Genomic DNA, 12,401 nt, shown 5'->3' on the forward strand with positions numbered 1-12,401 from the left:
CCTAGTGCCTTTATTCTATTATTTCTACCCTTTCTTTTTCTTTAAAAAAATATCCTGCTTTGAGTATCCATCGGAGGTCATGGCAATAGTACAGCAGAACGGGCTCCAAAGTAAGATGGAACATAAACACTGTAATTTACATGGGGTTGTAAACACTAGTTAGAACCATTTATAGACACAGTGGAAATCCAGTATGGAAAAGAACATAATACAAGGTGGTGTCTGAAAATATGCCATTTCTGAGGGTTAGTACTGTACAATTCATTGCTGAGTGTAGGTCAGCACAGTGCTTTCAAGTTTCCAGTGTCAGGGTCTCACCAAAACTACTGGTTACTGTGGGAAACAACCAAAGCATGCACCAATCTAGCAAATTGGCAATTACTAAGGCTTTTTTGTTGAGCTGACACAAATATGCTGTTTGTGCCATTTAGAAGCATCTAGAGTAATGCTAGTTTTTGTCCTCTGAAGAATGGATTTTGTAGTGCTGGGTGGGCTTTAGTGTTAGGCTTAGTGCGTATAGACTGTCAGATGAAATCCTCATCTCTCTCCCCTCTTGCAAATTAACTGTTTTCAATGTCACAGAAAACAATCTCTTATGATTTGCTGGTGTGTCATTTGACATGGATGGGAGTCTATTTTTAGAAGAAAGAGAACCAAATCAAAAGGATTGTGGTCTTCTGAAAGAGCTGCCTTTGTGCGCAAATGTCTGAATGCATTCTCATCTACTTTGATTGTTCATGAAGAAAGGGATCATCAGCAGTGTATATACACACACACATATATGTAGAATTATCCCTGTTTTTCCCTCGGGCCCCAAATTTAGCTGATTCTCAGGCAGGGATGCATTGCCTATGCACTGAGGCATATTGTCATTAATTATATACATCTTTAAATACCAAACCAAGATATAAATATTTTGCATATGTTAATAATGACCACAAATTGAACCCTTGCTGGAAGCCATAGAGACAGCGGCGAGCGATGAATTCTCCTGCACACTTGCAAACTAATCTTTGATGAGCCTAAATGATACATGCAATGTTTGAAATTTTACAATAAGCATAATAAACATAGATATTTATGTTTGTTTGAATTGTATTATTAGCAGTAGCGGCAGTAGTAGTAGTACTGTTGTTATAGCTGCATAATACCAATTCTTCCATTCCAGAGATCGCTACATATTATTAACTTAACATCTTGATTAGGGCTGGGTTTAAAAAATCGGTTTTCCGATTTAAATCGATCTTCATTTGAATGATCCGATATCGATTCATAAAATCCTGAGATCGATCTTTTAATATATGCCTTTTCCCGTGGATGCTTGAAGCTACACTGCACTAAAGAAAGCACTTATCTGGTCACTCTCACTGACTGTAGAGTTTGTAGAGTTGCACAACTTGCACTATATTGTGTTGACTGCTGTAGTGTGTTTGTCATGTTAAATAAAAAGTACATTAATGTAACTGCTTTGGGGTCAATTCTAAATGTAAACATTAATATTTTTAATAATAGTAGAGACAACTGAGTGCAGGGTAACAGGAATCGAATCAAATCGGAAATCGAATCGAATCGGGACCTTGTGAATCAGAATCGAATCGATTCGGGAAATCAGTGGCGATACCCAGCCCTAATCTTGATAACATCAAGGTTTGAGCTTTCAGTCTCTGGTTCTTGGCTTTTGCCAATTATGGTTTATTGATTAGGTTGTCCTAGACAATAAGAATAACATAAACAAATAATCAAAGTAACCAGTACTTCCTTTTGAGTTAGGCAAAAGCCTCTAGCAGCAAACAGTAACAAGCTTGCAGCCTCAGTGTAAACTTTCATGGGAATACTGAGCTCCTTAAGAGCGCCGGCTGAGATTTATCATGTTGCATTGCCCTGCCAGCTGCCCAATGGGTCGATGCCTCTCCCAGTTATTACAAAAACAAAGCCTTTGGCAAGCTGAACAGAAGGGAGCGGAGTGCACCTCCCATCTTTAATATCTGGTATTTTTATAAAATAATTGCACAAGAGAAATTGCGTCATACTGAACGGCTGTGGTTATAAAACAAACTTTTTAGATGTTCATCCAGAAACCATTTCAGTGTACCATAATAATTAGGTGTTTGCTGTTTGAATATGAACCATGAATTGGTCTTTGCTTGTGACCCTTGCAGTTACCGATGAAATACCTTAGTTATTCTTTCCTTGGAGCAACAGTAGGTTCTGCATAACGGAGATTGGACCATCATTCAATAACTCTCACCTATCAGTCATTTGTCGGCTCTGTCACTCAGTCTTTAGAAACCAGAATAGCTTTCCAGCCAGGTTATATTCCTGTTACCCTGCACTCAGTTGTCTCTACTATTAACCACGTGTCATCAAAGCTCACGAGTCTTGCAGGTGGCATATATTTGAACAGGATGTTCCTCAAGGAAACTCCCATGCCATTGTGTGTGTGTGTGTGTGTGTGTGTGTGTGTGTGTGTGTGTGTGTGTGTGTGTGAATGTAATGTGTGTTTGCAGGGTGGCGTGAACACTGTAATTGTATCTTTGCTGAACTTAGTGGCTGGCTCCTAACGACGAAGAGTGTTGTTTTTTCCGTGGCATTTGTTATATCACAGCCAGTCAGGAAGGAAATTACAATGGCTCTAAACTAATTTGCTCCCCCTATCCCCCATAGGCGTGTAAGATTAAAGACCACTGTAGTTTTTTGGCATTATGAAAACATTTAAACCACATATATATCCTGTATTTACAAATGACGGCAATTACAGTAGAAAATATGAGTTAATTTGTGTATTTACTCAACTGGTGAGTTTACATTGGGGGACCCAGATTCTTGTTTAGTTGGATGGTGTTATTTAATCCTTGCTGTATAATAGAGGACACAGAGAATACTTATGTCTTACTAGGCAAGCTGCCTACAAAACATTTGTAATGACTTTCCCAATTCAGATTCCTTGGGACCCAGAGCACTGCTGGTTTTCTGCATCCTGGTGTCCCAGGTCTAAATCCGTCCCTATTAGATGGCTAGAATTAAAACCAGTTAGGATAACATCAGCAGTACTCATCCAGTATCAGTGCTCAGGTCACATGATCATATGGGCTTTTCTGATCTTAAACAAATACAAAACAAAGCCATTTTCATTAGGAATGCATCAATACTAATATCAATATCACCCTTTCTCAAAGGATGTGAGATCTCTTCATGGAGGAAAACATATTACATCTTAATCATGACCCCAAATTACTGATCTGAGTCTATATTGTTCAGTAAAAGTAATGGATCTGATTGGTGTTCATACATTGGTGGCTCTAAATGGCAGTGAGAGATAACTTTGATTGAACAATTTGAACTTCAGTACCCAAAAATCTTGTAAGGTGACGTCAGTAAACTGCACACAGCATGCTCATGTTTACCAGCCTGGCCGGTCTGTGATGCTTTATACCAAAGATACAAGAGAGAAAAGGATCTATAATTGGTGGGTCCAGTTTTCTCTGAACAGAACGCTTGTTCACTGCTGTTTAGGAGACACTATTGGATTTCCCACCAGTGTCCATACTGACACAAGAATTTAATTGGAGTGGATCTATGGAGTCTCAGTTAGTTGGGGTGCAACGCTCTTCTCTATTGCAGCCATATTTAGTGATTTAGGCTGATAAATCGGGTGTATTTTTATATGAAAACCTTGCTCACTGCAGCTTTAAAGGAGTCTGTTTTGGCAATGAAAAAGTACCATTTATTCGTTCCTATTATTCACACAGGTCTATCATTACCTGGTGACCTCATGGAACTGAAAATTACTACCCAGTCGCTGCGTTTTCCAGAGGTGAACAAGTTAACCCACTTGTTAACTTGTTTTTTTACATAGGTGTTTACAGACTGAACTTGACATTCTTCCACATTTGACAAAGTGAACAAGTTCTAATATGTCTTGGGGCTGATTCATAATGACACCAAATGCACTGCCTGAAGACAACTATCATAAAAAATTGAAATGATTCAAATCACTTTGACCATGTAGCAGGTTAAAAACTGGATACATATGCAACTATTGTGCAACCTGTGAGAAAACAGTAGCCTATTGTTTTCATCTAGAGCAAGCAAGAGGAAATTTGTTCTTGGTGTACTGCAAAGCCAGTTTTGTACCTAAAATTACTAATGATGGACATTTTTACTTAACAAATTACTGACATGATGGCAGATCACAGACACATATTACAAATCCCTAGATGTTCCCAGGTAATAATAGTCTTACGCGAATGAAGCTATCATCACAGTCTGGCTTATTCTTTCTTGCATAACAGTGATCTAATTTGAGTAGGACTGGGGGTCTGTGAAGAAGTCGTGGTGGTAGTTGCTAAATGATGGAAAGGAGCCAGGTTGTGTCTCTGTTGAGGATCACAGGCCTGCAGATGTTTCCTGCCTCATTGTTAAGAAGCTAACAGAAGCGGCAGTTATGGACCTGGAGGCGCCTGTGGTCCACACGACCTCCTTGTCCTCCCCATACCCCTACCCCGAGACCCCTATCATAGGTATGACCACACTATCGCAGACAGACACTTAAGTGTTGCATTCTCTTTGGCTTCGGTTGATAACTAGAGCCAGGTGACTTTTGTCTGTTCTGTGGAGTAATGCTTTCAGGGTCAGGGTTTATTTTGCAAAACTGACCGCCCTGCTGTGCCAAAGTCCCTTTAAGGACAGTCAAGTTTGTGACTAACAAGACAAGACTCCTATCTCTTTGAATGGGGAGTCATCTATAGCTAAAGTTCTGACATACATACATATCATTTGCATTAGATATTTGCGAAAACTGCTGAATTGTTAACAACATGGAGTGTTAAAACGATTGCTGGCAGACAGTTGATGTTGCCCCCAACTTGCGTGAGTTGTCATAAATAACAAAGTTCTGATGTTGTGTAAACCTGAAAGTATGATTGGTGGATTTTCTTTGTGATAAGCACACAAAGGTGCATCGATTAGCCAGTTTTGCTGATGATACGTTTTACGTCAGAGCCACCATCTTTAGCATTACGGATTTTCCTCATTCAAAACTGATAGAGTGCACTGTCTCTGTATGTGATACTGTCTCTGGCTGTGCATCTTCTCAGTTATAACATGGCTAACATTACTGTGGTTGTGCTAATGCTACAGATTGTGGGCAGCTCTCAATTGTGAGTGTGTTTATAACCGTTCTTCTCCCTGCAGCTACTCCTCCAGGCGGTAAATACGAATGTGTTTGCAGTCAACGTGTTTGGTTAAATAGGGGCTTAAAAGGCAGTAGTTGATATTGTTTCTTCAGCCACAGAAGCCTCTGCCGGCTTAAGATTAAAATCGCGGCATGACCTTCTCTCCTTCGTCTCCCCCACTCCGAATTCCTCTCATGCTTCTGTCCAAGTAAAGAACGAGATGCATGAGGGAAAGCTGCCCCTCTCCTCCCCCTTTCCTCTCCTTCATCCTATTCTCGGTATCAGTGAAGTGATTGAGATTCAGAAAAAGATTCGGGATTCTGTAACATATCAAGGCACGAGATGACATAGGTGGGAAGCCCGCTGTGCCTTACACTAAAAGGGGATTTTCTTCTAAAGCGCTCGCACAGATCTGCAGCGGACCCCCGTCCTACCACGTTTGAATTATTTGCAGCGAGATCACTCCAGCAGATAGGCCATGGGAATAATAACATCCTATTTCTGGAGGATGACTTTGAAAACTGGAGAGGCCACCAGGGTGATTATGTGTGATTAGGCCTGTACTTTGCCATTTTTGTACACAGCTCTCCATTTTTTTCCACCATCCCCAGGCTCCTTCTTCTTTTTTTTCTTCACTTCCCTTCTTGAGTTGTCGGGTGTGGCAAGCTGTTTCGATGGAATAATTTGACTGCGTAACATATCTCCTCCCCTCTCCAGAGATTTGGCCTTGTATGGGAATGTGTTTTTTTTGTTTTTTTTTCTGTGTGCCAGTTTGTGAAGAATGAAGAGGGTTCACGCGAAGGGCAAAGTGTCAAAAACAGCACCCACAATTCTCTAATCTTTTGGAGTTGAGGGTGCGGGGGTGTGCAGTAGGTTGCGGACACCTACCAAGAGAAAAGGTAAAGAGATGAGAAAGCAGGTTCAAATCAAAAAAGGAGAGAAATTGTAAAGCCACAGCGTGACTGAGATCTAGTGTAGGTGGCGCAAATGGGAAAAGGTGGAGTAATTCAGATGGAAAATGAGGATGGGATAGAGAAATAACGCGGCGGAGATTGAAGTGGAGAGATTGACGGTGCCGGCTGTGTAACTAAGAGAAGCGGAGAGCAAACTGAAACGGGGAAGAGAGGTAGAGAGGTTGGTACGTTGCAAAGACGCTGATGAAAAAAGACCCGTGTATCGTATCGGCCTCAACACGCCATTGATCCTGTACCGAGATTTTAGCTTGTGAAGTGTTTTGTTTAGAATGAGAGAAGCGTCTTGAGCAGTGTCTCGCACTGTGTAGAGACAGAGACATCTGAACCGCCCGCCTCATTTCCCTATCTGCCCCTATCTCAAAAATATGTCTGCGGGAATTGTGTTCTCATTTTGACAAGCAGATGATTTATGCAGTGGAGAAGTTGCAGGGCTTCAGCGGACTGATTGCTGAGCTGGTGAAACAATCTCTGTGGCATTTAACTAAAGCATGTGCGCACACACACACACTCACACACAGAGAGAGAGCGTCTCATAACCCATCCATAATGCCCAGCTGACATTTTAGAAAAACACAGCACAGCATATAATTTTTCCACAGTCTTGGTATAATGGTGCGGTGCCTAAAGCTGTTTAAATTGCAGTAATTATAACCCTCCTGGATTCTAACCCCATCTACTGCAGTGCAATTATTAGTTTAAAATCTTCCCAGATACTAGTGGGGCACATTATTCAGTATGTGATAAATACTTAAAAAAAAAAAAGCACTATCAAAACTTTATAGCATCTTGAATTTTTCATCCAGTATGGCATTCCAGGATAAGACTAACTAAAGTGGAGTTTAGCAAAACTTTGTCTAGTGAAATGGACCTCGCAACACCTAGGAAAGCATGAAATTGAACTCGCACATTCACAAAACGCTTTCATAAAATTCCCCAGTGTGTTAACTGCCACCTCCCGCCTCATGCCTTAATAAACTTGTCTTATTACTATATGAATATTTCAGATGAACGAGATGCGGGCAGATTTTTGGAGGTAATGAGGACTATCTGTCTGAACTCTCATTCCCTCTCAACCCCCCCCCCCGTAAGCCTCCTGTGAAACTTCCCAGAAGCCTTCACAGTTCGCCGCCATGTTAAAGAGAGGGGAGGAATCAGGTATAGATTAGAAGCACAAGCAATTAAATGGGAGCTTGAGGAATTAATAGGCCGCAAAGTACAAAAAAGGCACCGGGGGAGCGTCGCAAGTGGAATTATTGATCGAGTCTATCCTTTATTCATTGTGTAAGCCGTACACTGAGGAGGTGTGCATTTAGAACGGAGAGGCGTGGCGCTGTGTGGCAGCTCACTGCACAGATGAGGACACTGCTATATTTGGTTTGGGGAACGGCCTCATTATAGCCACAGTTGGTATATTAATGTTAATCAGCTTCTTACGTCAGCAGTAGGCTAGTGTGGATTCCAAGTTTTCCCAGCAAGCATTTGATGGATAGTGATGTGCAGCAGGTTGGAGGCCCGGTCAGCATGTTCAACATCAGGCCAAACATGCACAAATGATATCAGAAAGATATTTAGGCCCATATTTCACAAAATAATGCAGGTAGCAGCTCAGCATCTATTCGATATCAAAACGTTTGCTGGGAATTTTCAGTGTTTTACGCAGACACGTCAATCCGACCGCGGGTCAATACTGAAAGAACTGTTTGTAATGTCAACAGGTCTATATGTGGAGCATTGTTGTTAGCGGCGCTCCTGTCCGGTGGCCGACTTAAGCTGGAGGTGAGACGGGAAGTGATCTCCTTTATTTCGGCAGGGATTTCCTGCCGCTGTTATCCGAAGAGGAAACAGGTGCTTGTCGAAGGCCTTATCTTTCTGACGGACTCTTCCCCTCGACAACATATACACAACATCCACAAAGAAACCAGAAACGGCTTCTCGCGCATACAAACAAACGCTCTGTGACGCCAATACAATCAAGAGTCGCTCCAGGCCAAAACAAAAGCGAAGTGATTTGTATAATCTGTCCAATAGGCTCGGATGAAGTGGCCGCAAAACTGCCCTCCGTGTTTTTTGATTAATGTAATTTGGAGGCGGCTCGGCATTCCTGGATAACGGTCAGCGGTGGCTGATTGGCCCCGCAGCCGCGGCTATCTCACCCTCCTGGTCCTGTCTCAGAGCGAGAGAGGCTGTTGAAGCATGGCATCTGCATTCCTCTTCCGTCTCCCCTCCCCTCCTTCATATCCTGTCATTCCACACATTCCTGCCCATGGAACGAAAGTCCAAATTGGAGCTTTAAATTCACTGCCGCTCTGTTGAGTCTGCAAGTCAAAGGCTGCAGCGGAGTGTGTCCGGCCATGCGTGACTGCAGAATGTCCGGGGAAAGTTTCCAGTGTGTGTGTCTGTCTGTGAGTGTGTGTGTGTGTGTATGTGTGTATGTGTGTATATATACGGGAGTGGGATGCATGGATCAGCCCATGTGTTTCCTTGTATGCATTAGTGCACACGTACCTGTATTTGCATGTGCCACATTTGTTTTTGCAAATAGGTTTTGACATGCCCTGTCTGGCCTGTATTTCCACTGAGCCTGCTTTTCCCACAAGCACCAGTCATCTACCCCGAATTGATGGAGACAGAGAGGGTAGAGGGGTGATGGGTGGAACTGGGCTGCTGTCCAAAATGGTTAAACCCAAACAAACATAAGCCACTTTGGCACATTGCACATCGTCTGCTTAGTTTTTTTTAGTTTTGTTTTTTTTCTCATTTTTAAATACAGCATGCATACACATGCTGCCGTGTGCCATTCACCATACTGACCTGTAGCTCCTCGGCATCCTGCCCCGTCTATCAGTGTTAATCACCAAGTGCTTCCCTCCCACAGTTCAGAGTCGACTGCAGCCTGAGAGCTGCTGTAGAAGCGACGCTAGGCTCTCATTTCCAATTCCACCAGAAAGCATTTAAAAAATGCACAAAGCTGAAGCTTTGCAGGAGGGCCGGGGAGGCAGGCCATGGAAAATAACAGAGGATCAAGTCAGCGGCATGAAACCTGTAGAAGATGTACATTAGCAAGTCTCTTTGTGCTGTTTTGTGTGGTTTTAGAAGTCAGTCTTCGCTGACTTCTGCTCAGCATTCTCGTCCTCAGTAGACACCGTGTTAACTATTCACTGTTGTCCTCTCTTACCCTGTCTGCTAATCCCCAGCCAATTCTGATTTCGACTTATTTTTTCAGTCCCAAGCTAGCAGGACCCGCATGGTTCCCGAATCCAAACCTCTACATCAACTGCAGGAACTTGTCAGTGCTTCTTTTATCTGAACCTAGCCTGAAATACTCCTGTGTCCTCTCTCTCAGGCTCTGCTGAAGATGGACTGTCAGGGCCTGGTGGCCAGACTCGTCATGGACTTTGTGCTGCTGACCACAGCTGTAGAGGTGGCCGGCCGGTGGAGGGAGCTGGCTGAGAGGCTCGCCAAGGTCTCCCGCCAGCAGATGGACGCCTACGAGGCTCCGCACCGTGACAAGAACGGGGTGGTGGACAGTGAGGTATGCCTGGGTTACAATAGTTTACCGTTGTCTTACTGTTGTGTAAGATTAGTTCAACTGTAGTATGTTGTAGTATGGTGATGACCTGATCATTCAGATTAAAGTGAGGACAGATGCATAGTGTGCATTGGTGTACGCATAATTGAAATGTAGCTTTTAAATGGGCAAGAAAGAGTCATTTGTGCATATTAAATTACAATGCAAGTCCTCACAGTCAAGGAAAAAAAGCCTGCTGAACTGTTATTGGATGGCGGTGCATTCCCAATAGGTAGCAGAAGCACAAGATACTCAAATGGGACAAACCCAGAACACCCTGAGGAAGGCTCTGGCTTTAAATCCATTTTTAATTAAACTGGCATCATTTTTGTCCTTGCGTGTGCTTCCCCATCTGAGTGTCTTGCTCTGGGCTACAGGGAAACCAGAGCTACAAGTAAATAAAATCAGCAAGGGAATTTCCACCAGTGATGGACTGAGTTTGCTGCCAATCCCCAATGTATTCATCCAATCGCCCAACACTAAAGGGAATCAGTAATCTATGATATCTTATATCATCTTAAAACTAGCATGTCAGTCATATCAGCCTGTGCCAATATGAAAATTCCATAGTACGATTATCTTGGCCCAAATTATCTCGATGTACGATATTATCTCGATAAATATTAAGATGAAAACCTTAAAGTACTGTAATGTGCTCCAATTACTTAAAAAATTAATTTCTCATATGAACATTTCTCTTTTTTATAAACATTTTAATGTAAGACTGTAGAACATATGTAAAATATTTATGTAAAATATTTGACTTTTTTCTTAAAAAACAAAATTATAAATTGCTGGTTTTGCTTGTAGAAACTGTAAGGATAGTTTAAAAAAACACAAAAATCCAAATTACAGCATCTAAAATAAAGAGAAGAGAAATAAGAAAAGTGCTACTGGCCTGCATCCACTTTAACTCAGTTAGCAACATAAATATAGCTATTTTTTATAAAACATCAGTGATGACAGAGAGACAGACCTGGGCTGTGCTGTGTGTTTGAGTTTGTTATTCAGCCTCCCAACAAGTCGCTGGTTATAAAAATTAGGGTCTGTGTCATAGCCATTATTGTGTTTTTTTTACCGCGATATAGAGTAATTGTCCCGTCCCTAATGTCTTGACTTTTAGTTGTGCACCTATAGACACAGGATATCCTCTTCAGTAGATCACAGGATGTCCTCTTCTCTCCCTCGGTGTGTCCGCAGGCCATGTGGAAACCAGCCTACGACTTCCTGGTCACGTGGGCAGCCCAGATCGGCGACAGCTACAGGGACGTGATCCAGGAGCTGCACATGGGCCTGGACAAGATGAAGAACCCCATCACCAAGCGCTGGAAGCACCTGACCGGCACGCTCATCCTGGTCAACTGTCTGGACGCCCTGCGCGGCTCCGCCTTCAGTCCCGCCGCTCAGGACGACTACGCCATCTAAGTTCCTCTCGCTCCCTTCAGATTCCCGCCGGTGTTTGGAGATCACGAGCTTCACCTCGCTCGCTCGGAGCATTTTACACGTCACACGTTTGAGATGCTGCACAACGGCCGTCTTTGCTTTCTCTCAATGCCACTACTACTGTTCTCTTATGTTTTTGTCGTGTTCCTCCGGCTCTGCCTTCAGCTCCTCATACCCAGAGGAATATCGCTAGACTGCCCATGTCTCCGTGGCCTCCAGCCAAACTACACAATGCTGTATGTAGCTCTCAGTATTCACAAAGACTATTTTAATAGTTCTTGTCTTGCATAGTATGTATTTTTGTACTAAATATGGCACAGCGTTGTTTTTTAAAAGAAACACTTTGAACACTTTGGTTGAGAACTGTGGATTGAATGCTGAAAAAGACTTTTTAAAGAAGAAGACACTTTTAAAATATTGGTATCCTCGTTACAGTAGCCTTGTCACGTTATGTCAAACCAGTTATGTATTTATTTATATATCGTTTAAAAAGAAAACACATTCTTATTGTTCAGGGTCCCTCTCACTGTGGTCCTTTTTCAGATACTCAGACATATTCTGGTTACAGTCCATATTTTCTGGAGGACTGTCATCGATCTGTGCATTAAACATAAAGAATAATTTATTGATGTTTGACAATAAGTTTTTACCAAACTCTTCACATAACAGCCAAACCCTCGCCACCCACTTCACAAGAGCTGCCTTCTGGCCTGTGTTTCTTTTTACGCTACCTTTTTTGGAAGTCATTTTTTACCAAAGCTTGTCAAAAATTAATACAGCTCTATATATATAACACACAGATGACCTGGTTCAATGTCAAAGCCACTGTTGTAACGGCACCGACTATCCGTCAAAGCTTCTGGATAGGTTTTGTCTTTGTGTGTGTGACTCAGTGCTGCGTACTGTATAGCGTAGTTACATGTCCAGTGGTGAGTTTGGAAACCATCTTTGGCATCCCTTTTTTGTGACTGCATACTTTTGTGGAAAAGAATATAAATAAAAATGTAAATATTTGTACGCACCATTTTGTCCGCTGATGTCTGACTGACGATGACTACTGCTGTGATAATATCTGCCGGCATCAGATGGGTTCATGTTCTTGGATTGGATTTCCCTGTAGAAGCGCCAAGCACAAAACACAGAACATCACAGAGGATGTTTTTTCTTATCTGAAACACGAGCGACAGGCCGTTATGTTTCGCGTGTAATCAGCATTCTGTTTGTGCAGACCACCCCGGAAAA

General features: G+C 42.4%; 1 protein-coding gene across 2 annotated transcripts in view; it reads left to right on the top strand.

The window, feature by feature from the left end:
* LOC139645954 (SH3 domain-binding protein 4) overlaps window positions 1-12,146 on the top strand; it is a 28,265-nt gene extending 16,119 nt beyond the window's left edge. For both annotated transcript variants that reach the window (XM_071521841.1, XM_071521849.1), the window contains 2 exons: window positions 9,492-9,680; window positions 10,917-12,146. In XM_071521841.1, coding sequence (XP_071377942.1) covers window positions 9,492-9,680; window positions 10,917-11,141 — 414 coding nt within the window. In that variant the 3' untranslated portion in view covers window positions 11,142-12,146. The remainder of the gene's footprint in view (window positions 1-9,491; window positions 9,681-10,916) is intronic.
* Window positions 12,147-12,401: the final 255 nt, after the last annotated feature.

Source organism: Centroberyx affinis, unplaced genomic scaffold, assembly GCF_046629955.1.
Source record: "Centroberyx affinis isolate AG114_WGS23_722 - 3 ecotype Tasmania unplaced genomic scaffold, CSIRO-AGI_Caff_v1 ptg000079l_1, whole genome shotgun sequence".
Lineage (NCBI taxonomy): Eukaryota > Metazoa > Chordata > Actinopteri > Beryciformes > Berycidae > Centroberyx > Centroberyx affinis.